At 37.4% G+C, this 26,372-nt stretch overlaps 6 protein-coding genes across 11 annotated transcripts; 5 read left to right on the top strand and 1 right to left on the bottom strand.

Annotated features, from left to right (window-relative positions):
- Positions 1-1,286: 1,286 nt before the first annotated feature.
- Positions 1,287-3,714, top strand: LOC127258767 (uncharacterized protein At1g03900). The gene is made up of 3 exons (XM_051285753.1): positions 1,287-1,892; positions 2,520-2,807; positions 3,445-3,714. Exons 1-3 carry the CDS (start codon positions 1,392-1,394, stop codon positions 3,511-3,513), a joined length of 858 nt encoding a protein of 285 aa, XP_051141710.1. The 5' UTR covers positions 1,287-1,391; the 3' UTR covers positions 3,514-3,714.
- Positions 3,715-4,318: 604 nt separating this feature from the next.
- On the top strand, positions 4,319-8,416 carry LOC127258764 (uncharacterized). Of its 5 annotated transcripts, none has more exons than XM_051285747.1 (15): positions 4,319-4,620; positions 4,704-4,985; positions 5,078-5,394; positions 5,488-5,803; positions 5,898-6,072; positions 6,144-6,227; positions 6,308-6,549; positions 6,650-6,860; positions 6,933-7,097; positions 7,186-7,317; positions 7,391-7,504; positions 7,603-7,650; positions 7,759-7,843; positions 7,938-7,994; positions 8,099-8,416. In XM_051285747.1, the coding sequence occupies exons 4-15, from the start codon at positions 5,586-5,588 to the stop codon at positions 8,119-8,121; spliced, it is 1,554 nt and encodes a 517-aa protein (XP_051141704.1). In that variant the 5' UTR covers positions 4,319-4,620; positions 4,704-4,985; positions 5,078-5,394; positions 5,488-5,585; the 3' UTR covers positions 8,122-8,416. The 5 variants fall into 5 exon arrangements, with proteins under 5 accessions (XP_051141704.1, XP_051141707.1, XP_051141705.1 ...); XM_051285750.1 differs by having other exon boundaries at positions 5,078-5,239; XM_051285748.1 differs by having other exon boundaries at positions 4,320-4,620; positions 5,078-5,228.
- Positions 8,417-8,471: 55 nt separating this feature from the next.
- On the top strand, positions 8,472-10,018 carry LOC127258765 (protein SCARECROW-like). The gene has a single exon (XM_051285752.1). It carries the CDS (start codon positions 8,472-8,474, stop codon positions 9,918-9,920), a length of 1,449 nt encoding a protein of 482 aa, XP_051141709.1. The 3' UTR covers positions 9,921-10,018.
- A 1,309-nt stretch (positions 10,019-11,327) lies between these two features.
- Positions 11,328-16,273, top strand: LOC127258768 (casein kinase 1-like protein 10). Its single transcript, XM_051285754.1, has 14 exons — positions 11,328-12,019; positions 12,142-12,182; positions 12,709-12,778; positions 13,304-13,452; positions 13,534-13,629; positions 13,999-14,069; positions 14,215-14,276; positions 14,359-14,422; positions 14,526-14,610; positions 14,921-15,047; positions 15,156-15,229; positions 15,318-15,375; positions 15,491-15,630; positions 15,750-16,273. Exons 1-14 carry the CDS (start codon positions 11,944-11,946, stop codon positions 16,017-16,019), a joined length of 1,383 nt encoding a protein of 460 aa, XP_051141711.1. The 5' UTR covers positions 11,328-11,943; the 3' UTR covers positions 16,020-16,273.
- A 49-nt stretch (positions 16,274-16,322) lies between these two features.
- Positions 16,323-18,192, bottom strand: LOC127258770 (60S ribosomal protein L14-1). The gene is made up of 5 exons (XM_051285758.1): positions 18,056-18,192; positions 17,862-17,963; positions 17,190-17,319; positions 16,991-17,103; positions 16,323-16,523 (listed from the first exon to the last, which is right to left on the bottom strand). Exons 1-5 carry the CDS (start codon positions 18,056-18,058, stop codon positions 16,467-16,469), a joined length of 405 nt encoding a protein of 134 aa, XP_051141715.1. The 5' UTR covers positions 18,059-18,192; the 3' UTR covers positions 16,323-16,466.
- An 87-nt stretch (positions 18,193-18,279) lies between these two features.
- Positions 18,280-23,257, top strand: LOC127258769 (rab GTPase-activating protein 22-like). 2 transcript variants are annotated; one of them, XM_051285757.1, is made up of 13 exons: positions 18,284-18,426; positions 18,519-18,567; positions 18,681-18,777; positions 19,175-19,270; positions 19,674-19,777; positions 20,704-20,921; positions 21,130-21,252; positions 21,349-21,437; positions 21,783-21,888; positions 22,158-22,255; positions 22,454-22,717; positions 22,796-22,879; positions 22,958-23,257. In XM_051285757.1, exons 3-13 carry the CDS (start codon positions 18,682-18,684, stop codon positions 22,973-22,975), a joined length of 1,296 nt encoding a protein of 431 aa, XP_051141714.1. In that variant the 5' UTR covers positions 18,284-18,426; positions 18,519-18,567; position 18,681; the 3' UTR covers positions 22,976-23,257. The 2 variants fall into 2 exon arrangements, with proteins under 2 accessions (XP_051141712.1, XP_051141714.1); XM_051285755.1 differs by having other exon boundaries at positions 18,280-18,567.
- The last annotated feature ends 3,115 nt before the right edge of the window (positions 23,258-26,372 follow it).

Raw genomic sequence — 26,372 nt, forward strand, 5'->3', positions numbered from 1 at the left:
TAGCCAGTTATCCCTTTTTCCATTAGGTGAGCCCTCTACTAGTAATCCATGGTTCCTCTTTACGACTGACAACGCAATCCAAATGAGACCATTCCACTTGGATCTCTTTTGTGCCCTATCAAGGATCTGCTCAAGCCAACTCCTCAACCGGTTGCTTCTCTTGCTCGCTGTGGTAATCCTACTGTTTTCATACGTTAATATGCATCCATTAGTCCCTGGATACTATATTCCCGAGCTTCCAAACATATTTAGGATGATACTTTTTTATTTCTTCTCTATTGTCTGTAAGCGTGTTCATCTAACTTCCATGGAGCTAATAGCTCTAAGGCTCCAACTGTTCCATTAGAAATGTTCAACCTTTACTCAACCTTTACCCCATGTTACTATAGTTTCAGCTTTATATGTTCCAATTGTCGTTTTAATACGCTTCATATGTGTTTACTACCCACAATTTACATAATCTTCTTAGTTTACCCTTCAAGTTAGGAAGTTACCAACAGTCGTAAATCAACCTTTATGCTCCATATTGTCCTCTTAGGGATGCTTACTTCCCTCGGATTCATTAATCTTTATATTGTGTGGTAGTTGAGTGAAAAACACTCCATTAATCATGATTCCAAGCATCAACTAATCTCGTTTCACTGACTAAAACTTATGTTAGGACAACAGTTCATCTTCCAAATTACTGAAAACATAAAGGCTTTAAGATATTACCAATCATGCATTCTCCATTCAGCAGACACAACACACTATACACCGGAATTGCTAGAGACCCCAAAACGTGATAATTCAAATATTTAAACAACGAAATTATCAGAAAATTGTAACACGATACTCAATTTAAATGAATTAAAAATTAGGGGGAAAAACATGCACAGTAGCGAGAATGCGGGTTCTCTCCGCAGATTGACGTCAATGCTAAATTCGCAGAACCAGAACTCCCAACTGCACGCCACTCCACAGAAAAGTTCCGCCGAATTGAGACGACGATCGACGGAAAGTTTGGACGACATTTCAGCAGCGCATTTCAGTGCCACTGCCAGTCTTTGCTTCATGGGTTATAAATACGGGCCACCCGACCCAACAATATGGATAATTGCATTTTTTCAGCCCAATTAATATACCGGGCCCAGACCCGTAAACCAACACGCTAAATCGGGTACGGGCGAAGCAGAAGAAACTGGTTCCCGGGTAACGATTCTGGGTTACTCATTTCATTCGGCCCTACCCGGTTCAAGAATCCGATTCTACTATTTTACGGCTGACAGTCGAAGAGATTACTCGCTTAAAATCCACGTCTCTTCCACTTTCCCTCTCCTCCCGACTCCACTGAAGCAAACCTGTCAAAGGCAGCTCCATCTTCGATCCAGGCATTGGGAAATCGTTAAGCGATGTCGTATGAGGAGGACGAGGAGACCTTCGAGCATACCCTGCTCGTGGTCCGTGAAGTGGCTGTGTACAAGATCCCTCCTCGTCCAACCAGCGGCGGCTACAAGTGCGGTGAGTGGCTCCAGTCCGACAAGATCTGGTCCGGCCGCCTCCGGGTGGTCTCGTGCGACACAAGGTGCGAGATCCGCCTCGAGGACCCGAATTCCGGCGAGCTATTCGCCGCCTGCTTCGTGAACCCTGGCCAGAGAGAGGCCGCCGTCGAATCGGTGCTGGATTCGTCGAGGTACTTCGTGTTGAGGATCGAGGACGGTAGGGGGAAGCACGCGTTCGTCGGTTTGGGATTTAATGAGCGGAATGAAGCGTTTGATTTCAACGTGGCGTTGTCGGATCACGAGAAGTATGTCAAGCGGGAGGTGGAGAAGGACGCCGTAAGTGGCGGCGGCGCCGACGGTGCGGAAGAGGGGCATATCGATATACACCCTGCTGTCAATCACAGATTGAAGGTGACTTCACTCTGTATTCGTTTCTTCCTGAACTTGAATTTAGATTCGAAGCTTTAATTTGCTGTTTTAGGTTTAATGATGGCCAAATTTAAGAAGAAACACCGCTTTTCATTCCTAGGGTTTTGTAGATACCAACTCATGATGAACAATAAATCTCAAATAAGGGATGCTGTTGCATAACACTTACTGATCTAAATTTGGCAGAAATTGCGCTTCATTGCTTAAGTATCACAAAGTTCCGGAGATCGAATAATGAATTGATTTGTTCTTCTGGGAAGAAGTAGAATTTTGAGCTCATGAAAACTTGTGTGTATTTTTGGGCTATTCTTTGTTAAAGTAAGTAGTTATATGCAATTACTGTTCGCCGTGATTCAAGATGCTATATTTGACAAGTTAGTCCTACATTGCCTCGAAATTCGATGTCCATCTGTAAATGCGCCAGTAGTTGTGGCTTAGTTCCTTTTTGTTCTTTTTGTTGCAAGAATGTAGACTGGATTTGCAATATATATCCCCATTTTCTGCTATCCTAGTAAACGCAATTGTATTAAGATTTACTTAATGCTTAGTATTTCGATCATTTGTCATTTATACGTAGGATTGGATCTAACTGTACTTTTGGGTCTTTAGGAAGGGGAAACGATTAGAATAAATGTAAAGAATAAACAGTCAAGCGGGACAGGCATGCTGTCTGCTGCCGGATTGTCTGGAGGTTCTGGAACCGTAAAACCTAAAATTTTGGGACTTGCTCCCCCACCCGGTGGGGCAGTGAAAATCAGGTCGCCACTTCCGCCTCCACCAAATGACGGTGCTGCTGTTAGGATGACTTCTTCTGCCAATACTGGTACTGCCCCGGCAGTGGCTAAGGAGAACTCAAGGAATTCAGCTGATGCTCTTTCAGATCTCTCCCAACTTGAGGTATGCTTTGGTATTTCTTCGTGGAATAAATGTTTTCTTGATATTTCTTATGTTGCGAATATCTTCAAGATTCTGTTGCCGGGATTTTCTCTTTATAGTATTTTCACATGCTACTTAAAAGCTATAATAGGATTGATTCGCTATTCTGTTGGCCTGATATTTTATTGCTTGCAATGCCGTCTAGATGAAAAAACAGTATTGTTATTTCCTCTTCTTTCTTTGTTAAATTTGTGTCACTTTATGCCAAGCTTGATAGTTGTATATTTCGTTTTCCATTGTTGATTCATTGGTTCCAGGAAAATTGTGTTATACCCAAGTCTAAGGTTTCAAGCTGAAAATCAGCAAAACTAAGATGGAATTCGTAATATCTTAACACGATGAGAATCTTTACTTAATATCTGAAATGGCATTGCATGAAAACTGATTCATTGTCTACCTTAGCCGGTCTTTCAGTGCTCGCCTGAAAGTGGTAATCTGTCTCCGAGCATGTTGACACACCTTTGATTTCCACCATGCTTATTTCTTTCTGTACAGATGAAGGATTTAATTATTATTATTATTTTTTTTTACATTAATCTAGTGGAATATTTTCCACAAAATTGTCTCCCTGTCACTGATCTTATGTTCAAATCTGCAGAAGAACCTTCCATCCGGCGAGGAATCAGGGCCGACCAAATCTCCTGCGGGAGGCTGGGCGGCGTTTTGAAGGTTTGACAACAATTTTTGGTGCCTTTATGTCCATGTTGTACTAAGAAAAAAATGAGGGGTATATCAATGAGAAGGGGAAAAGGGGGAAAGAAAGAAAATGAGGATTTGTGTGTTTCTTGGAGTTCCAATTGTGTATCAAAATGTTTCATTTACTACTTATGTGAAAGAAATAGATTAAAATGTGTTCTTTTTTCCCTTATTATTACAAATCTGATTCATCAATTCTTGCAAGAAGGTAAAGAAAGAGACACATGAGTTCTTGTGTCATGGCCATTGATGATCTTCTTGAACACCCTCCATACTTTATTTTTTTTCTGTAATTTTTTTAATGGCCATTAACCCATATCTGCAATAATTTATTACACCCTTTGAACACAAGCTTCTGTAAGTGCCCATAATGCCTTTTTTTGCACCACAAGTTATTTGAATATTTAATCATCTTCTTGTAGTTGTAGGTGGTGAGTTATTGAGTGGGATTGATGGCTGCAATCACACCTAAAAGAGATTTCTTTACATCTTTATTGCCCCACAATATTTTTATGGGAATAGTTACGGTGTTGATTTAGGTAAATCGGTATTACAGTGGTATTTTTGGCTTTTATTTGATATCTTCTTTCTACTCAAAGTCTTGGTTGGGGTTGGGTTTGAGACAACCTCAATCTTATCTAATCTATGTGTCGTTTTGTGTTTGTTCATGTATTAGCAGGACACCATTACAGACATGTTTTAGGCACCTACCATTATTGTTCTAAAATTCAAATAACAACTCTCATGGAATGGTGCCACGTGTCTCCAGACATTGCACCCACTACTACTACTATTTTTTATTTTTATTTTTTTCGATTTTCACCCAATGTTAGATAGATGCAAACAAAAGCATAGGCAACCAGAGTGATGTTGAGGTTTCAGCCATAGAAGAAGACAGTCTTCTCTCTCTCTCTCTCTGCTCTCTGTGTGTATTTTGATACTTTGATTGAACACATGAAAAGGCTTTTGTAAGAATTTGACTGTAATTAAAGAAACGGCTGCCATTATCTGCACCTCTTTACAATTACAGTTGGTGTGCTCTGAAGAAGACATTAATGGGAGAATTCATGGCGTCAAGGTATTTAAAGACCCCAAAGCTTCGATCTTTTCGATTGGAAAATTATTATTAGTTTGGATAAATATTTTTTTATTTGTCGTTAGTCTGTAAAGGCGACACGCAGAGTACTTGCAGAGAATCGAAGATCGTTGAAAATTCAACCAGACGAAGCTCTGTGTATAAATTGGGCAGAAGAACCAAAAACCACGAAGAATATTGCATGATTGCTGTTGCTTTTTCATTCTTTCCCCATTTACGATCATTCACCCATTTTCTAGAAATCTTCCTTCCGCCCGTCAATCTTCTCTCTCTCTCTCTCATATATATATATATATATATATATATGTGCGGTTGGGCTTTCTCTCTCCATCGCTTCAAGTTTGCAGGTAAGTCGATGGCTTTACCGATTGTTCTACTTTAATACTGTTCTACATATGCATTGATTATCAATTTCTGCCGCTCAATTTTTGGGGAACAGGAATTTCTGCGACTGGATTTTGAATTTTGGGGGATTTGAACGTTGACTTTGGGCGTGCGTTTTAAATTGGTCCTTGAGATTTTTCTGCGGTTCTGGAATTCAATAATTCCAATGGTCGTTCGGAGCTCTGCAGTTGCAGTAATCCCCCACGGTTTCATTTTTGTCTGTTCTGCAATTTATTGTGCTGTAAACCTGTAGGAATTATTGTTGGCAGTTAAAATTAGACGATTCATTCGGTTCCTTCCGTGTTCTTCGTCTTCTTCGTCTGCGTCGATTACGTCTGCAGCGATTTTCTTATTATAATTAAATTTTAATCGGTGTGTTTGCAATCATGCTTAAATTGAAGTTAACCTATGCTACGATTCATTCACTGTTCATGATTTATAGATTTTTTTTGCATTCTTCGGTAGGTTATGTATTTGAGCACTGATGCGAATGGTGTCAATGAACATTGATGACTCCATTGCCGAGCTATATTTAAATTGCGTGATTTGAGGAGAAGAGACGGATGGATTCAGCTAGGAATTGGTTGCAGAGGTTTCAACCTCGGGATCGATTAAGGCCTTCAATCAAGCGGGAGCCAGTGGGCAGCGAAAGAGAGGAAAGGAAGCCACTTACCCCCGAGGAAGCATCGAACCTTACGAAACAAAGAGTGGCTGCTGCCAAGCAGTACATTGAAAATCACTACAAGGAGCAGATGAAGAATCTTCAGGATCGAAGAGAACGGTACATTACATACATCGTTGGAGTTTCTTTCATTCGATCATATATAGATATATAGAATACATGTTGCAATCATTTCGAATTTGTTTGTTGACAGACGAAGTTTACTCGAAAAGAAGGTCGCCGATGCTGAGGTATCGGAGGAAGATCAGAACAACCTGTTTAAATTCTTGGAGAAGAGGGAAACTGAATACATGCGCCTCCAACGACACAAAATGGGCGTTGATAATTTCGAGCTTCTAACCATGATCGGGAAGGGTGCTTTCGGCGAGGTGAAAATATTACACAAATTTTCGTCGCAGCTGGTTTGTAACTTTTGATTGATTCTAATAATTGTCGACAGGTTAGGATTTGCCGGGAAAAAACATCCGGCTCTGTATATGCAATGAAAAAGCTTAAGAAATCAGAGATGCTTCGTAGAGGCCAGGTACCCGTATCATTTTTCGGGCGATGACTTGCTTGTTTTTACCATGTCAGTGGCCCCTTAAATCGAATGTCTGTAATTAGGTCGAACACGTGAGAGCGGAAAGGAATCTGCTAGCTGAAGTGGACAGCAATTGCATAGTCAAATTGTACTGCTCTTTCCAAGACGAAGAGTATTTGTATCTTGTTATGGAGTATCTTCCCGGCGGAGATATGATGACACTACTGATGAGAAGGGATACTTTGACTGAAGACGAGGCCAGATTTTACGTAGCAGAGACGGTTTTGGCGATTGAGTCTATCCATAAACACAATTACATACACAGGTTTACATATTGCTTGGTAGTTTGAGATTATGATTTCTCTTGTTGCTGCAATTGTGTCCTGAGTTTTTTTTTGTTCGTCTTTGCCGTTGGATTTCTGCAGAGACATTAAGCCTGATAATTTACTACTTGATCGACACGGCCATTTAAGATTATCGGATTTTGGTCTGTGCAAGCCTCTGGACTGCAGCATTATTGAAGAAGATTTCTCCATTGGAGATGGCAGCGGCGCTTCAAACTTTGATGGATTGTCGGCACCCAAACGCACACAGCAAGAGCAACTGAAACATTGGCAGAAAAATAGGAGAATGCTTGTAAGTTCCGAATTTTTAGAATACATAGAAAAGTTTATTTGATTTGATCTGATCCGATTTCGTATTGTGCAGGCTTATTCGACTGTTGGCACACCCGATTACATCGCTCCTGAAGTTCTGCTTAAGAAGGGTTACGGATTGGAATGCGACTGGTGGTCGCTTGGGGCTATCATGTATGAAATGCTTGTAGGGTATCCGCCTTTCTATTCCGATGATCAGATGTCAACATGTAGGAAGGTATGAAAAGGGCTTGAATCTAAAATTTTCGGTGTAAGGTTCAACAAAAGCATGACGCTGATCTTCGACTGTATGATTTTTTATACAGATAGTAAACTGGAAAGCATATTTAAGATTTCCGAAGGAAGTCAAACTTTCTTTCGAGGCGAAAGATCTGATAAGTAAGCTACTATGTAGCGTCGACCAGAGGCTCGGCTCAAAAGGCGCAAACCAAATTAAGGTGCCATTCAGTGCAAATATCTTCGATTACCTGCATTGATGTAAATTTATGTGAAATGTTTTCTCCTTGTTAGGCACATCCTTGGTTTAGGGGAATCGAATGGGACAACATATACCGAATGGAAGCTGCATTTGTACCAGAAGTTAATGACGAACTTGACACTCAAAATTTCGACAAGTTTGAAGAGGTATTGGTGTCTATTTGAGTTATGGCTTTCTAATTTCTGTCGATGACTTGTGAAGGAGATGTTGCGTTAAATAGTGACTAGAATTTCATGTGCTGCAGTCGGTGCACCACACGCAAACTTCGTCAAAATCAGGTGCTCGGAGTAAGGTACTCTTGCGGGATAGAGTTTTATAGCTTAGGAAGACGAGCTTTTCACTATTGCTTTGCGGATAATCCTGAAAAGATGAATCGTTGTTGTTCTCTTTCCATTTCCAGATGCTTTCGCCGAAAGACATCAATTTTGTTGGATACACGTACAAGAACTTTGAAATCGTGCATGACTACCAAGTTCCGGGAATGGGTATGGGAGAAACGCAACACACACTTATGCTTTTTGTTCATTTCAATGTTATTATACGTCTTGTCGCTTATGATCCTTATTTCTTCATGTACAGCTGAGCTAAAGAAGAAAAATTCCAAGCCGAAGAGGCCAACTATCAAATCACTTTTCGGTATGTCCATACATGTTCGATTTACTTTGTAGTACGTCGTCAATTTTGTCTTCACCATTCTTCTCTATTCATTTGTATTATCATAAATTGATTTTTTACAACAGAAGACGAATCCGAGACATCCTAGATCAGCAGCCAGTAAATCATCAGTTCCTTAATTGTCTTAACATCAAGTTGTGTGCCTCAGTCGATGACTTCTTCGACAGGTTAGCCTGTAATGAGCATCTTCGTAATCGCGGAAGAGATCCGACGGCTGGCTATCTGAAACTTGAATCATAGTTTACCTGATAGTAGTGTTTATTAGCTGATGTCTGTACTTACTTTGTCTGCCTGTTGGAAACATAATCGATCGATCGAATTTAACAGAGCTAATCTTGAGCTGAATCTGTGTGTCTGTTTATAAAAACGCCAAAATCTTTCGACGTGTTCTTGTCTGCTTGTGTTTATCTTCTTGTCTTTGTCTTATTATGCCGGCCGATGTCTTTCCCCTTAATTAAAATAACCTTAGAATTTCTCACGGCTTCTTTAAATACACATTTCTCACCATTGTTTTCTCTTCCCCTTTGTTTGGAGAATTTTTCTGTGATGCTGAATGCAGGTCTCGAATTGGCGCGGCCGGACTGCTCCGCAACCGAGCTCTCGCAGTGGGTCGAGCTCGTGACGAAGCAGCTTGTCAAAGACTCACCCGAAGCTGAAATCGAGTTGTCGTTCGATCACGAGGCTCTCGATGAATTCAGGCCGAGAAAGATCGCGAGGAAGAGCCCCGGCGTCTGCGACGAGCCAGTCGAAGCGGGGCTCGACCTGCTGACGATTCTCCTGGAATGCGCCGTCGCGATATCGGTCGACAACCTCGGCGAAGCCTACCGAATGCTGCTTGAGCTGACCCAGATGGCCTCCCCTTACGGCGCATCGTGCGCAGAGCGCGTTGTGGCGTACTTTGCCAGGGCAATGTCGAGCCGAGTGATCAATTCCTGGCTCGGCGCCTGCTCGCCTCTGATCGACGTCAAGGCCGCCCACGGCGCGTTCCACGTGTACAACAACGTCACCCCGTTTGTCAAGTTCGCGCACTTCACGTCGAACCAGGCGATCCTCGAAGCCGTGCATACCCAGAACACGGTCCACATCGTCGACCTCGACATAATGCAGGGCCTCCAGTGGCCGGCGCTGTTCCACATTCTGGCGACCAGAGCCGCCGGCCCTCCCCGGATCCGCCTGACGGGAATCGGGACGTCGCCGGAGCTCCTGTCAGAAACCGGCAAGAACCTGTCGGGCTTCGCCCGTCGCCTCGGGATGCACCTGGAGTTCCACGCGATCAATGGGAAGTTCAGCGACGTCCCCGATGTCTCCGCGCTCCAAATCCGGCAGGGCGAGGCCGTCGCCGTCCACTGGCTGCAGCACTCGCTGTACGATGCAACGGGACCCGACTGGAAAACGATGCGGCTCCTCCGACGGCTGCGGCCGCGGGTGATGACGTTAGTCGAGCCGGAGATCGGCCACGGCGGGTCGTTCCTCGACAGGTTCGTCAGCTCCCTCCACTACTACTCAACGGTGTTCGACTCTCTTGGCGCCGTCCTGCCGCCGGACGACTCGGGGCGGCACCAGGTGGAGCACGGCCTGCTCCACCGGGAGATCAACAATGTGCTGGCGGTCGGGGGCCCGGCCCGGAGCGGGGAGGAGAGGTTCCGGCATTGGAGGAGCGAGCTGTTGAGGAATGGGTTTGCGCAGGTCGCGATGAGCCGGAACTCGACGGCGCAGGCGCAGCTGATTCTGAATATGTTCCCGTTGGGCAACGGGTACACGCTCGGGCAGGGCGACGGGACTCTCCGGCTCGGCTGGAAGGGCACCGGCTTGTACACGGCGTCGGCCTGGACGGCGCCGGAGCCAGCGCCGGCGACGGTGCTTGACCTCAACCCGCTGATCGGATAAATACGTATAGATAATACGTACATACATTGATATATATATATATATGTGTGTGTGTGTATGTTGTTGCTGTCGTAATGAAAATCTTGGCTTTTAAGGTACCATTGTTTGCTAACTTTTGTTTCTCACCGATGATCAATTTTTTGCTTGAATGGAAAAGGGTTTGTGATGAAATTTATATACGGATATTATAGACCATATATGAAGGCTTTGTTTACTTTTTGACAAACTTTCACTCTTTGCTAATTTTTTATTTTTCAAAAAAATATTGTTTAAATACCATATTTATCTTATAAAATATCAAATTAAATAGTTTCTTTTACAACTTTGATAAAATTTTGGCTTGAATTTGATATTAAAATAATATATGATGGGATGTTTATGAGAGAATAAATTATATTTTTCTTTTCGAAAAATACAAAATCCAGCTAATAAAAACTTGATAAAGTATATATAGTTGTAACTTGTGGTAATAGTATATTTGAATTTGAATTGTTAAGTTGAATTCTATTTTAAATAGCATTTTAATATTTTCCATTGTCCTCATTTAAAGACTAATTAAGAATAAATACTTAAATTATTAATTTTTTTTTTTTTAAAAAAAAATTCTCTATTTTATTTTATCTTTTCTAAAATTATCTCTATGCATATTTATATACTCCCTTCGTTTATAAAATATATATTATTTTTTTATTTAATAATTGTACTAATTATATAACATAATTAATAGTTTTATAATTTTCAATATATTATTCAATTTAATAAAATATTTTTGTTTTTTTTAATTATAAATCAATATAATGTAAAACAAATAGTGTTGATTTTATGGGACTAATGTAATTTTTTTTAACTCTTAACATTTTATTTTTACCTTTTTATAAAATATTAATTCACAACATTACTTAACTTAGTTCAAAATTTTTAACCTACCCGATTCTTTAAAATATTATTTTGCGTGGATTCAACGTAATACTCTCTCCGTCCTATATACATTACAATACGGTATTTTAAGAGAAGTGTAATTAGTATATAATTAAAAATATATTAATAAAAATAAATTAAAAAGTTTAAATGAAATTAAAATGTGTAATTATTTTTAAAAAAAAATGACACGTGGGACAGAAAGAAACGGCAACGTGGACCTAATACGTGCGCGACGGAGGGAGTAATGAATTTGCATATTACTTGCTTACACCCAACAAAATTTACTATAAATAAAATAAATTTTAAAGAAATGTAATCAAATGTAAGAAAAATAGCTGTGATGATGATAATGCCATAATGGTGATGGATATTTTTATTATTATTATTTCTTAATTAATTTATTAATTAATCAAAAAAGGTATCTTAATTATAGCGGTTTTTAAAAATATACCTAAAAAAATTTATTTTATTTTCCAACGCTCAGTCCGTCTTCTCACAATCAATCATCGATCTTTTTGTCTGTCTCAAACCCGTTCAGCTTTTCTTTTCCTATTACAAAATCCAAATCCATTTTTTTCACTCGTTTTCTCTCCCCTTCTGTCATTTTTTGGGCCGTTGATTCCTCAATTTTCGCTCTCTTGTCTCCCCGCTGCACCGTTCTTCGCCATATTTATTTATATTTTTGTTTCCCCCCTTTGCTGTCGATTCGTTTGTTCAATTAATTTTGGTCACAGTGGTAATTGGGCGGACGAGCACCTGCTTGATACCCGTGTTTGACATGGCATGGGTATGTTGTTTCTAGGGCTCGATCAATTGGAGGAATGAGGGATCGTGTGCTCGTGGATTAGGTTTTCGGCTCAAGGATGTAGTTCGGGGAGATAAGAGAATTTCTCGATCGATTAATATTTAATTTATGTGATTTCTTGGATCTGCTGTGGGGTCCTGGATTTCATAATATTTTTGTGGTGGTTTTGGAGTCTTGAGCTTGTTTATTATCTGGAAATTTGTTTTCTTCTCGGATTAAGGCTGGATTGCTGAAAATTTTCTTTTGGATTTATTATTAATTTTGGAATTTGGGTTTGTTTGGTGTTCTTCGATTGCCATGGATCATATTGTTGGAGGAAAGTTTAAATTTGGGAGGAAAATTGGGGGCGGTTCATTTGGTGAACTCTTTTTAGGTAATGCCCTTATCTTATTATCGTTTGGTTGATTTGTGATTTTATTTTTTATTTTTGTGGATTACTATTAAAGTGTTTGTGAGTTTCTTTATTTAAGCTTTCTGTGTGATTTGTTTGTGCAGGTGTGAACATACAGAATGGAGAAGAAGTAGCCATTAAGCTGGTATATATATATATATATATGAATATGTGTATTGTTACTATGATGTTCCCTCTTATTTTTGTGTTCTTGTTTTTTTTTAATGAAGTTTGGAGCAAAGCCATTGTTGAGGTTAATTGTATATTTCTTTGGCACAGTTAATGTAAAAATGTCTTCTGATTTTGTTCTAGATTATGAATAGATTGTCTTTTGTTTGTGTCGCAATCAACTTCACATTATATGGATATTCTTCTTGAGATTCTATGAAGAAAGAGCCGATTTATGGAATGAAATAACTAAATGACGATTGCAGATGTATTAAATTAAACGAATTCACTTTTATCCCTTATGCCCATGAAATTTTACTCAAGTTTTATTAAGAGTGAGTTGTTTGTCATACTTTTGTATCACTTTTTTAAATATGTTTCAAACATTATCGTAGCTGCAAGCTATTTACCAGTTGATAGCCAATATATGTAGATTGTATATTATAGTGGTTTAAAATGACAGTCATCACCGTATTTGTTTTTGTTGCTGCTGCAATTATCAGGAACCCGTGAAGACCAAGCACCCTCAACTTCATTACGAGTCTAAAATCTATATGCTTCTACAAGGAGGAAGTAAGTTATTAATCTTTCCTAGTATACACATACAAGTTTTCAATTTTTCATGTTTAGTAATGTGTGAAAGTGTAACATTACTGGGTTAGGGATGAGTACGTGCATTATGCTTTGCCATTTTTTATTGAATTGGTGATTATTGTTGTAACACATCTCCAAAAACTCTATTGAAAGTGTTATGCCTCTTTTCTACGACGTTTGTTAGTTTTTTAATGTAGCTATGAAAATTATTTCGCTAGTGGGAAGGCTGTTAATCTTTTTTTCCGGCTGTATGATTTATGGAGACAATGATGCACACATTGAGACAATAATTTATGGACACATCACTCATCTGTAGGGAAATATTCTTTTCTTGTTTTTTTTTTTGTTTCACCAAAGTTGAGATGATTCTTTTGATTGAGTAAATAGGAGTTCATAATTTTGTCAAAATTGCTTTCTTTTGTATCATGAGGGCGATTAACTTATAATAATTTTTCCAGATGGGTTAAAGTTAAACTGCATGTTATTTTATCTTTATGTTTGTAGCTGGAATTCCCAACTTAAAATGGTTTGGAGTCGAGGGAGAATATAACATCATGGTGATCGACCTTCTGGGCCCAAGTCTTGAAGATCTCTTCAACTATTGTAACAGGAAGTTCTCCTTGAAAACAGTATTGATGCTTGCAGATCAACTGGTAATTTTGCTTCGATGCCTAAGCTATTCTGGTTTTGAATTGGAAATTAGTTATTATAACTAAGCTTTCATTGTAATTCAGATTAACAGAATCGAGTATGTCCATTCAAGAGGGTTTCTTCACCGTGACATAAAACCTGACAATTTCTTGATGGGCTTGGGTCGCAAAGCTAATCAGGTATATACCTTCCTATCATTCTTAGATTTTGTATTTGTGATTATATTATATGTATGTATTAGTTTTCTTTGTCTTGGCACTTACAAAGACTTCTTTTCACAGTTTCCTCATTTTACATGATTCTTTGTATAAAATTTACCTCTTTTCTGAGGCCAAATGACAGTCCATGCATTTATTTGTCGGAATCTGTCTATTTCCATATAGGGCAGTTCATTGGCAATGATTTTATACGGTCCACGCTGTTTTAATGTAATACTATATTTGTAGACTATTAGCGTACCGATTTTTAGATATATTCTTGTTCTCACGTGCACAATGATATCTGATATCATCAATGTCTGTGACCGACACTTTTGGAATGTCTTGCAGGTTTACATCATCGACTTTGGACTAGCCAAAAAGTATAGAGATCTTCAGACTCATAAGCACATACCATATAGGTACCCGTTCCCCTGCCTCCATCATTATTACATGCCCTTTACATGGTTGGTTGTTTTGTTCTGATATATCCTGTCAGATTGTATCTACCGATTTTCTATTTTTGAGTGTGATATACTTATCAAATATTCCTTCTTCGTATCTTAGGGAAAATAAGAATCTCACTGGTACAGCTCGGTATGCAAGTGTCAATACACACCTTGGAGTTGGTGAGTGATTTATCAACAAATCTCCAGTTTTTTTTTTTCTGTCGGGAATTGAATATAATTTCCTTTTTTCTGTTGTTGACAGAACAAAGCCGAAGGGATGATTTGGAGTCTCTCGGTTATGTCCTAATGTATTTTCTGAGAGGAAGGTTAGTTTTTTGTAATTCCCTGTTTAAATTCCTTTCAGTATATATTTTTTTGTTACTAGATATTTATTGCGTCTTGTCTACTCTGTCTTTTTGTCTTTTTCAGCCTACCTTGGCAGGGACTTAAAGCTGGCACGAAAAAGCAGAAATATGACAAGATAAGTGAGAAGAAAATGCTGACTCCTATAGAGGTATGTATGGATGTTCTCTATTTGCTTATGCCGACAATTTTAAATTCCTTGTTTCCAATTTATGTTGTCATGAGTCGCATCCCAGTTGATCTTTATGATTTTCACATTAAACTTGGTTTTTGAAACGGATTCTAGACACAATATCGATAAATTTTGGTCAAGAACTTTTTTTTTGTCCTAACTTGAGAATTTTTGCACACTTTCTATAATAAATTCATGGAAACGAAATGCTGCACATGTATAAAGTTTATCAGTCACTCTTTAATGTCTTGTATTTGGCGGGCTTAGTTGCAATTTACGATTGTTTCAGGTACTGTGCAAATCTTATCCATCGGAGTTCATATCTTATTTCCACTATTGCCGGTCGTTGAGATTTGAGGACAAGCCAGATTATTCATATTTGAAAAGGCTTTTCAGGGACTTATTCATTCGTGAAGGTGTATAGAACGATAAATGCTGTTTAGTTTCTTGATTCTTAACTTTTTTTATGTGCTTTAGAATTCATGTTATCTGATGTTTATTATTATGCTTTTGTAAACATGCAGGGTATCAATTTGACTATGTGTTCGATTGGACCGTACTGAAGTATCCTCAGACGGGCGCAAATTCCAGACCTAGAGTAGGCATTTACATATTCATATCTGTAGTTTTTAATCTCGTTTTCTTGATTTTTTAATTATGTAATAGTTTTGATTGCTTGATTACAGAATCCCACTGGCAATGCTATTGCTGGAACTTCTGGCGAGAGGCCGGGAAAGACATCAGGTATCTTTGACCAAAATGAGCTCCAATTATCCGATATAACTTCTAATTCGTTGTTTTGGGACAAATCGCAACAGATGTAACTCCTTTTTGTTGTTGTCTGAATTTTTTATTGCAGTGGGGCTGGGGCAAGATATCCGCGATAGATTTTCCGGCGCCGTCGAAGCTTTTTCTAGAAGAAACGCCTCAAGCTCTGGCCGGCATGGCGACTATTCCAGACGCAGGACATCAGAAGATGTACCTTCATCAAAAGACGTGGTATTTCTTCTAACACCCGAAAAATTTAGTTAATTAGTGTCATTACATTGTGTTTGCCTATTCCATACATTCTTGATGTCGGATCTTTGTCCTAACCTGGTTCATGAATTCTTACACAGCAACTCGACTCGGAAAAAGCCAGCACATCGCGGAACGGGAGCTCCTCAAAGAGGGCTGCCGTTTCGAACAGCAGACCTAGTTCATCAGGCGAGCCCTCCGACGGCCGGACTGCCAGGCTGGCCTCAAGCAGCGGCCGATTGTCCACAACCCAAAGAAACCAACCGGGCTTCGAGCTAAAGCCACCATTGTCGTATGCTCGCGCCGGAGCCACAAAAAGCTCCCGTGAGGACCCTCTTCGAAGCTTCGAGTTCCTGTCCATCAGGAAGTAACCTGGTATGGTCTTTGTAAACAGATAATGTCAAGGGCCATTAAGAAATTCGAAATTCCTGTGTGCGTGTCATGTAAAAATGACTTTGGTGTACTTGAAATACTCTGTTCTTGGATCCCTTTTCTCTTGTGGGGTTTTTGATATGATTTTCACTGTTGTAATGCTATATTTGTATGTATGTTCTCATCCAAGGTACTGATGAGTGAGTTACTGAATTGTATCTCTACTTTTACAAGACAAGCAAGCTTATTTACAGATGTTAGGTTACCAAATTCACAGAAAATTGGAATTCAAATGCGTGTAATTATGAAAACAAATGTAGGATGAATAGAATACCTGGTTTCATCAAGAATTGGAGTACTATTTGTATTTGAAATAGATTCAAGAACAGTCAAAAGGAATGGGCTATTCAAGATCCTAGAACAAACTCCTAAAAATACATAAGCATTCATGCCGCGCTCTCTTTCTTAAGTTTCGCAAGCTCTTGTCGAACAATGCCAGCCCTCTGCACATTCAAAATAACACGAATTCAATCTTCATTGGCACCAATGGTGGGAAACGAGTAAAAGAAAGAAACATCATTGGGTGCTTAAGGTAGTTCCAAGTGTAGTTGAAATCCAATCATATGGCACAACTAAAATCGAGATCAGAATTCAAAATAACACGAATTCAGTCTTCAACATCCACCAATGGTGATAATCCCCGAAAAAGAAATATAATTGGGTTCTTAAGGTAGTTCCAAGTGTAGTTGAAAATGAATCATATGGCACGACAATATGGAGATCAGAAAAATCATGCCATAGGAGAGCAAGTATTTTTTAAGTAATGCAAATTTGGGCTATAGAATCTTCAGTAGGTTACTAAGTCTAGAAAAAATTTGCATAATTATATTTTACCCTACTTGTTCCTTTTCATATACTATTAAGTAAAGATAAATAATTAACTATGATGGTTCTGAAAGTAACAAAATACCTTAATTTTTGCTAGCATCAACTTGAACCGATCAAAATCATTGAGGGCAGCCCTTCTTTTCTGGACAATCAACTTCCTTCCCCATGAGCTCTTTTCCCATTTGCCCTTAACATCTGCAAAAAAATGGAAAAATTAATTCATTAATAAGATACTATCCATTTTATAAATGAAGTTATGTGGAACAACTTTGGACACACACCAGCAGCTTCCATGGCAGCTACCAGAGCCTTCTTCTTGGGAACCCTTTTGATGTCGATCTTGATATCTGTCAGAGAAAGCCTCTTGAAGTTCATCTGGCCCCTAACCATATCAGGAGCATCCACAAGAGCCTGCCAATGAAAAATTCAAATACGAAACCATGTAAGAATGGTTAAACGAATTTTGCAACCGTCGTGCTCGTTCAAACTCATTGTACATTAGCATTACCGATCAACTGAATACCAGCTAATGCAGTAAAATTCCACTGCAAATTAGTATAACATTAAATTAGGGAGGGTTGAAATTCTTATCTCATGATTAGCTGACTATAATCAAACTTGAAATAAAAGTAGATACCATGGCATCATTGAGTTTCATAGTTCATAAACAAGACCAAACCCCGACGGCCCCAGCCATTTCATATAACACTGATTGCCTTTATTGATCATTAAATTACCAATTCAATATATAACAGCCAACAAAAAGATGGACTTTCATCATCCTAGGGAGAACAGTTTCAACACAAGAACTTAAGCGAACAAACATGATCTAAATCGAATATTAAGCAACGAAGTATAGGTAGTAACTAAATAATCACCTGCAAATACCAAAAAATTCGCTAATAGGTAATCTACGAGAATGAGAACTGGAAAAAAGGAAAACGAACACATACCCGGTTCTGGTCGATAACATCGACGATGACAACAAGCTTCCCATAGTCCTTGCCGTAATTGACAAGAGCCACCCTTCCGATCTCCACGTACCTCTTGAACGGCTAAAATAGATCAAAATTCAAATCAGTAACTCAATCCAAAACACTAAAAATAAATGCAAGCATTGCAAATATTGCTTCTCCAATGGCCTTACCATATTCGTCGACGATCTGTGAATTCAGCAAGTCCGCCGGCGAGTGGAGGGGCGGGGAAAGTGACGCTAGAGTTGTACAAGAATTTTTTAGAGTTAGGGTTTTTATTTGTCTGTTGGGCCTTGTAAATTGGGCCGGCCCATTTGTTGTTGGTCTCGAGGTCCCGGTACCTCCTGAGTTAATGCTGGAGCTCCTACATTTGAGGAGTTCGTTAATGCGCAAACAGGCAAAAGCATGCCATCGCCATTAATGGATGGTGAGAAGGAAATACGGAGCAGAGAATTACAAATAAGAGGAAGAGGCCGTTAATGCCGTGGGGACTTCCTTTCCACAATTTTGTTTGCTTTTGCATTTCTTCTCCCCAGCCATGGAGGTTGAAACCCTAAACATATTCGTTTCGCAATTTTCAATAATTTTTTAATCGCCTCCATTTCCGGTGTCGATCATCGTATCGGATATTTGTAGATAATCAGGTCTGCCAGCTTGTGCGATTTCCAGAAGCCTATTTTGCGAGGTGCAATTTCTTATGCCTGATTATCCTAGGGAGTGATGATTATGGATAGCTTTGTTCCAAAATTGTCTATTTGTGATTATTATGGATAACTTTGAAACGCAATTTTGGAACAGGATGTTTTTTAGCTCAGCTACCGAGGAATTGGATGCATACTATCCTATTAGACCTGAATGTCAAGCCGATGTTCCCGTAACACGCTTCAAAGCCAGGGTATGGGAATTTTTCCAGCTCTGAGTTTCCAAATTGATCGATTTGTTCCTTTTTCTTGAATTCAAATGTAATGATGCTTGTTGTGGAAGATATGTAAGATAACCTCCATACTTTGTCATCTGATTTTTATGAATTCAAATGCCATGGTTAAATTTTAGGTTACAGGTTGAGTTTGATTGAGGACATAAGTAAAACATGCCCGTTGATTTTGATTAAAAATATCCATTTTGGCCTGAGAAGTTCATAATCTTTTCAACTAATGGGAGCATTGCATTCATGATTACTCAGAACTATTTGTCAATAACTATGATCCTTGTATCCATGGAATACAACTGTAGCTGGTTTTCTTGTTTAAGATTCTTCTTCTTATTTATTTATTTCTCTGACTATATTCAAGGTGGGCAAAACTCTGAGTCCAAGAAGATGGAATGCAGCATTTTCTCAAGACGGCTGCGTGGATTTTGCTGGTGTTCTTAGAAGAATCCAGAAAGGGGTAAATTTGAATTACATTTTAAAAATTAATATATCCCATAAATGCCATGTTAGCTAAATGGATTGTTGGGTTAGATACTTCACGCCATTGTCTGCGCTTATTTTTTATATGTTACATGTATCCCTACTCCCGAAAAATAATGGAACTCACACATGTTGCTACTAATTGATGGGGACCACTTTTATGGCGATTGAACTTTGAAGTGGCGTGTCTCCATGGACGTATAAATGCTTCATAGAAAAGTTATGTTTGTCGGGACTCGGGAGATCATTTATTATGTGTCATTGAAGCAAAATTAATTAAATAACACAGCATAAATACCTTTGATTTAGCTGTACTATGTTTGTGTCTTAAATATTCTACCGTTTGTGAGTTGGATTTCCTACTTTGTCAATTGCATTAGGGGATCCACCCTACCATTAAAGGCGTAGTCTGGGAATTTTTGTTGGGTTGTTATGATCCCAACAGTACAAATGATGAAAGAAACGAAATCAGGGAACGCAGGAGGTATGCATGCCGTCTCATTTGTAGTATCTGATATATATATATATGTACATTGTATTATATTCATATTGACTATTTGACTATTTAGAGAATAGAGTCAATCTCCTCTTTATATTCACTACACATTGAAATGTAAAGGAAATAATAATTCTAGTTTGTTTATATATGGCAATTTAAGTCTTGGTGATTGAGTTGAGGTGAGTTGAGTTTAAACATAAATTGTTATTTGGCAAGCAGAAGGTGGGTTGCTCCTGAAAAAATGGACTTGATTCGAACTCAAATGTGCAGTTGCATAATATGATAAGCTACTTAAGTATGTGCAATTGCCCAACATATAAGAAAGTTCTTTTGTGAAAAACAACTCTAATAAATACTACTACCTCCATTTCTCAAATTTGTGCTCAAAATTTTTCGCCATGGGTTTTAATATGGGATTTTGATTGATACTTTTTGTTACTTCAATAAAAATATAAAAAGTGGTATAAATTTTTTTACTAAATAAAGCAATGAGAACATTTTTAAGAGACAAACTAAAATGGAAAATAAGCACAATTTTAGGAGACAGAGGGAGTATTATGTTGGCTTTTTATGGATCCATCTAAATGTGCTGCTTCAAAAGAGTGTTCTACAAACAATTAGCGTAACTTGGGAACTTGATGACTTGGCCTGGTCGTGCAATTTTATAATGCTATCTTACATGTAGACAAGTAAAAGAGTAGGTTTTGTGTTTTCAACCACTTTTGTAATACGGTAATTTGCTGCTGTGGTGCTGAATACTTTTCTGTTGCTGAAAGCTAATGAACCATAAATAACATGACCAGAAAGTTCAGTGCAAAATCCATGCTTTTGACTTCTTCCATATATTTGTCAGACTAATATTTTGAATGACAACTTGATTAAGGATATTTAACCACTGTGTATATCTTCAGGGAACAATATGCCGCTTGGAAAGCTGTGTGTCAAAAAATGGTACCTGCCATTGGCAGTGGAAAGCTTATCACAACACCTCTAAACAGTGAAGATGGCGAACCAGCACAAGATTCTTCTTCCGATGCTAGTGAACAGAATTGTAATGGTGCCATTCCGAATGAAAATGAGTCATTAGATCCAAGGGAAGCGCAATGGAAGCTTAACCTCCCTCAAATTGGTTTGTGCTTGGCCTTGATTACGTTTGTTCTATGCTTTCAATACATCAAAATTATATTGTGTTGTTCACAACATGATTGTGCATATTAATATTTTTCATCCATAATATAAGCTACAGTTTAATGGGTCCTCCTTAGGCTATTGTTCATAGGTCTGGTCATATTATACTTAATTCTGGTATCTGAGTAGATAATAACTTTATGCTCCAGGATTGGATGTTGTTCGAACTGATCGTACCCTTGTATTCTATGAGGAAGAAGCTAATCGTGCAAAACTTTGGGATGTTCTTTCTGTTTATGCATGGGTTGACAAAGACATTGGGTATGTTCAAGGTAAAAACTGGTGTTTTCCGAAGGAATCACACGACTCCCAGTGATATAATATCCGACCTGACTATCTAAAATAAATAAATAAATTCCCTTGAGCAGGAATGAATGATATATGCTCTCCAATGGTTATTCTTCTTGAACACGAGGCAGATGCCTTCTGGTGTTTTGAGCGTGCTATGCGTCGACTTGTAAGTTCCCATTTAGCAATCTGTAACTTGATAGAGTTATTCTTTCATCTTTCATTAGGACAGTTACAGTATAAACATTGTTCTCTAACGAATGAAGCTGACATGTGATTGTCTCGTTTTTATTAATTCTACTTTTTGAAATGAAAAACTTTCATATTTCTACAGTCATACTTGCATGTTTGTTCCGGTCCTTTCCTTGTTACCGACTGTGATAGCAGTAGTTTTTATTAGTACCACTATGCTATTTCCACTGAGATTTAGTCTGGATATACTTTGTTACTAAATGAAGGATTTTTTGCTTATCATCGTACACTGACGTGCCATTTTTGTTTCATGTTTGTGTAGAGAGACAATTTCAAGTGCACCACAAGTGCTATGGGAGTACAATCTCAGCTGGGTACTCTTTCCCAAGTCATCAAAGCTGTAGACCCAAAGCTTCATCAGCATCTCGGTACGACTATTTTTGTTGGTAGAACTTTTCGCTAGTAAATTCTGCATCTAGAAATGAAATAAAAATTGCCTATTCGGGATTGAGTTCTAGAATCTATTTCTGTTTCTAGTGACCAAGGCAATCGATAATATACGAGAGCTAATTCTTGTTGGGCGATAAATACAACCTTGTCGTTGACACAACATTTTTCTAATTTCCTGCATACTTATTAAAAAATTTATTGTCTTAAGCTTTGGTGTGTGTGGCTTACATTTAATCATATTTGACAGAGGATTTGGATGGCGGGGAGTATTTGTTTGCCATTCGTATGCTGATGGTTGTGTTTCGAAGAGAATTTTCATTTGTGGATGCTATGTATCTCTGGGAGGTAGGAAGTGCACTTTTGTTTGTATATTTAAATGCAACTGCCCTAATATATACCCAGTCGACAAAAACTCCCTGTTCAAATAGTTTTCTTGGATTTCAATTAGATCTTGTATCAAATATACGCTGACTTAAGTAAATTTCTGGTATATGCACATTTGATTCGGCGCTATATTATGTTGAAAAAACTATATTGGCATAGGTCATGTGGGCCATGGAGTACAATCCACATATCTTTGCACAATATGAGGAGTCGAGCGAGCTAACCTCTGCAAGTGGTAACAGAAATGATGGTAAAGTAAGTAGCAAGCAGCTCAAGCAATATGGAAAATTTGAGCGAGTAAACATGAAAACGGGAACCCAAGAACAACAAGGTGCTCTCGCTGTGTTCCTAGTTGCCGGCGTTCTTGAAAAAAGGAACAAACGACTCTTGAAAGAGGCTCAGGGCATGGATGATGTTGTTCAGGTACATAAAATCATCCCTGCTCTATCTCAATTTATTATGTATCTCTCTTTTCATTGTGTTTAACTCATGCCCGACTAGATCTTGGGTGAAATCACCGGAAATTTGGACGCGAAAAAGGCACTGAAAGAAGCACTCAAAGTTCACAAGAAATATTTGAGCAAGGCAAGCTAAGCTAAGCTTCGAATCTCTCTCCATTTTCGCCACTTTCTTCCTTCATTGCTAACTAACCGATTATTGCAGGCCAAGAAGCCGCAGTAGGATCATCTGCATCCCGGAACAAGCTAGTAAAAAGGTCGAGTTTGTGTTGTGCTATTTGTATCCTTTCTTTTGCAACAGGCCTCGAATTAGAGCGGCTCTTGCAATCATCGATAGCTTTCGTGTAAATTCAGATGGTGTTCATAGTTTATATTGATCCCTGTTTTGTGTTTTTGCATACGTTTTAGTAGGTAGTTGTTGGTTCTCTTTTGTAAATTTTGGGATGCATGCTTTAATGATCATGTAAAAATTGTATGTTGTGTACGGCAGTAATTGATTGAGTTAGATCGTTTGTTGTTTGTTTCTTTCTTTTTAGCTCTATCTTTTCTGATAAATTAAATTGGTGTAATAATATTATCCAAAATTGTGTTGTTTAGCTTTTTAGTTTTTGACGACTTTGTTGTAAATTTTAGATGAAGTCTTGAAGTCTGCAAAGAAAATTTTTATCTTGAAGTCTGCAAAGAAAATTTTTTTTTTATCAGTATTTGTAATATTTAAAATGGACCGGTTCTTTTACTATAAAAAAGACAAAAACTAAAAAATAATAATATTATTCATTTTTATTAGAATTTGTGTCTAAATATTTGAGGGTGTCTAAACATTTGGGCACTTCTGCATTGGGTCGGGTTGGTTCAAATTGAATTGAACTTTAAAATTTTTTATCGATTTTCGATTTATAAAAATTAAAATCGAAATTAAATCAAAATTTTTTAAAACAAAATAAATTGAAGTAAATTAGTTCAGTTTAGTTTAAAAATTTTTTATTTTTCAGTTTATCAAAATTAAAAATTAAAAATTATAACTGAATCAAAATCGAACCAAACTAATTAATTGAATTAAAACAATCTGAACTAAAAAAAATAAATCAACTTTTTCGATTTGAACAGACTAACGTTCACTTTGAGAGCACATAATTGAATAACGAAATTAATATATAAAATAATATATATACACACACCGTTAAGTAAAATAGAACTTTGTTTTGTTTTGATTTCAAAGAAAATTATTGGTATGTAATTTATATAATTTTTGTATATATACATATATCATTTTCATAAAAGAATATTAAACAAAAATATTATTTAAAATAAATTACAATTTTTGGTTTTAACACGAAATATTGTATACTCCAATCCGTTTCAATTCAAGTATATTTTTATTATTTCACTTCAAAATATATATTTTCTATATTAGAAATACTAAAATTATTTTAATTTTTACTTAAATTACGAACATAATATTGAACATATAATTATTTTACACATTAGTCAAATCAAAGGGGTAAAAATGTCAAAATTTCTTAAACATTTTCTAGACTAATAAAATACTATTATTTATTAATTTAATACAAAATTCCTTTTTTTTTTTTAAATGGATCGAAGGTAGTACTATTTTTAATAAAAATATATAATTTTTATAAAAATATTAAATAAAAATATTCTTTTAAAAAAACAAAATTCAAAGTTGTCATCTACACCAAACAATTCCGTGAAAAAAAAAAAAAAGTTTAATTAGACAGAACCGAGGACAATCAAAGGCCAACAAACAACCGAGAAAATATAATTCAAACAGGGAGGGGATCCTTAGCATTATCTCCTCCCTGCCTCTCCCTACCCCACACACATGTATAGATACATAAGTGTATATCAATAAAGTTATATTTTTGACATATTTGATGGTAGTATTCAATAAATTCTATTTTTAAAAAAAGAAAAGAAAAAGACGGTGACCGGGCGACCCGGTATGGCCAGCGTGGAAGCAGAACGAACCAATGAAGTACAGCCACGTCGTGGGTCTAGACTAGGTTAGACTGAGCTGAAACATTGGGCTCAGTGGGTCGGCCACATTGAACTGGGCTAGCCCGTAGCTCCTCTATATATATATAACGGGCTGTTCATTTGTGCCTCAATTGGGCCGGTCTCTATATGAAACGGGCCTTCTCAATGGTCTGGGCTTACCAGGTTCAGCAAGGCCCAAAATGTCATAGTTCGCTAGTGTGGGTCTGAAAAGGCCCGTATACAATTACTTGGGCCGGACATATTATTCTGGACTAGCCCGGCCCAATTATTCCAGCCAATTCCAGATCCAGATTCCATTAATTGGGGCCCACATCAGATCATTAAAGCCAGTGTGGCATGCCGAAGTTAGTTACAAGCCCAATCTTTTTCTTCTTTTAATTTATGTTTAAGAATTAATTTAATAATAGATGAAAATATTTCAAGGGACAAAAAAATAAAATAAAAATAGTAATTATATTAATTAAATGGTTCAAACAGAATTAACTAACTAACTAACTAACAAACTGCCAATTATTCATTCATTGCCTCTGAAAAACCAAAGGTTTTGGATTATCTCCATTGCTGCCTTTCTCTCTCTCTTTCTCTTTCTCTTTCTCTTTCTCCCTCCTCCTGCTGGGTTCATTATTATTTTTCTTTTCTTAATTTTGGATCATTCACTGTTTGTTTGTTTGTTTGTTTGTACCATAAAGAAAAAAAGAGAGGAAAGTGCAGCACACCACAATATATGATCATCGTCATCATCATCAATTAGCTAAGGTTGATGGTTGGATGCTTGGAATATTGATGATGATATGAGATCGATTGATTATAATGTTATTCTCATGATATTCAATCTTGATCATCATCATCTTCTTCTTCATCGTCATATGTGATTTTTTTGTCTGAGAATTCGATCCCAGAGGCACCCATTATAAATATATATATATATATATATGTAAAGATCCAAATATCAATCGATGATCGATGTAATGGAATGAATTGATCAAAAAAGAAAAGTGATCAGAGACCACAAAAGATATATATGATACGAGATGAAGGGCCTTTTCAAAGGACTCAGATATTTCTCCCATATGTTCGGTACCTACTCTCTCTCTCTCTCTCTATATATATATATATATATATACATATAATTAATTAAGAAATGAAATGCAGCAGAGGAAGAAAAGGAAGAAGAAATACAGATCGGATTGCCAACAGATGTGAAGCATGTTGCTCACATCGGAAACGATGGCCCTTCCACCGAAAACCCCAGTTGGGTATGACATTATATCTGTATCAACTAATTAATTAATTAATTTTAGGCAAAATTATTCATAATTTTCAATAGTTTCTAAACTGAAAGTAAATATCTCATATATTTTAAAAATTAAATTTTGTCTTTTTATATTTTAAAAATTATTGCATGAAACTCATGCAAAAATATAGATGATAGATAATTTTTTTATTACAAAAATATATATATATATATATAAAATTATGTAATATTTTTAAAGTATAAAGAAACCGTATACAATTTTTAAAATACTCGAAAATTTACAATTGAGTTTCGAAATCACAATTATGAGCAAATTTTAGTTTAATTTAATGAATATTATTGCATG

The sequence above is a fragment of the Andrographis paniculata genome, unplaced genomic scaffold (genome assembly GCF_009805555.1).
Source record: "Andrographis paniculata isolate CXL003 unplaced genomic scaffold, ASM980555v1 Contig5END, whole genome shotgun sequence".
Lineage (NCBI taxonomy): Eukaryota > Viridiplantae > Streptophyta > Magnoliopsida > Lamiales > Acanthaceae > Andrographis > Andrographis paniculata.

Excerpts from the sequence above, each read along its gene's own strand:
- LOC127258767 (XM_051285753.1), top strand. The coding sequence starts at position 1,392 with ATGTCGTATGAGGAGGACGAGGAGACCTTCGAGCATACCCTGCTCGTG. Across the intron at positions 1,893-2,519 it reads CTGTCAATCACAGATTGAAG|GAAGGGGAAACGATTAGAAT; the intron begins GTGACTTCACTC and ends TTGGGTCTTTAG. Across the intron at positions 2,808-3,444 it reads CAGATCTCTCCCAACTTGAG|AAGAACCTTCCATCCGGCGA; the intron begins GTATGCTTTGGT and ends TCAAATCTGCAG.
- LOC127258764 (XM_051285747.1), top strand. The coding sequence starts at position 5,586 with ATGGATTCAGCTAGGAATTGGTTGCAGAGGTTTCAACCTCGGGATCGA. Across the intron at positions 6,228-6,307 it reads AGATGCTTCGTAGAGGCCAG|GTCGAACACGTGAGAGCGGA; the intron begins GTACCCGTATCA and ends GTCTGTAATTAG. Across the intron at positions 7,651-7,758 it reads AATCAGGTGCTCGGAGTAAG|ATGCTTTCGCCGAAAGACAT; the intron begins GTACTCTTGCGG and ends TTCCATTTCCAG.
- LOC127258765 (XM_051285752.1), top strand. The coding sequence starts at position 8,472 with ATGTCTTTCCCCTTAATTAAAATAACCTTAGAATTTCTCACGGCTTCT.
- LOC127258768 (XM_051285754.1), top strand. The coding sequence starts at position 11,944 with ATGGATCATATTGTTGGAGGAAAGTTTAAATTTGGGAGGAAAATTGGG. Across the intron at positions 14,611-14,920 it reads AAATGCTGACTCCTATAGAG|GTACTGTGCAAATCTTATCC; the intron begins GTATGTATGGAT and ends CGATTGTTTCAG. Across the intron at positions 15,376-15,490 it reads GAGGCCGGGAAAGACATCAG|TGGGGCTGGGGCAAGATATC; the intron begins GTATCTTTGACC and ends TTTTTATTGCAG.
- LOC127258770 (XM_051285758.1), bottom strand. Across the intron at positions 17,320-17,861 it reads ATGTTATCGACCAGAACCGG|GCTCTTGTGGATGCTCCTGA; the intron begins GTATGTGTTCGT and ends TTTCATTGGCAG. Across the intron at positions 17,104-17,189 it reads AGCTGCCATGGAAGCTGCTG|ATGTTAAGGGCAAATGGGAA; the intron begins GTGTGTGTCCAA and ends ATTTTTTTGCAG.
- LOC127258769 (XM_051285755.1), top strand. The coding sequence starts at position 18,682 with ATGTTTTTTAGCTCAGCTACCGAGGAATTGGATGCATACTATCCTATT. Across the intron at positions 18,778-19,174 it reads TAACACGCTTCAAAGCCAGG|GTGGGCAAAACTCTGAGTCC; the intron begins GTATGGGAATTT and ends ACTATATTCAAG. Across the intron at positions 22,718-22,795 it reads GCATGGATGATGTTGTTCAG|ATCTTGGGTGAAATCACCGG; the intron begins GTACATAAAATC and ends ATGCCCGACTAG.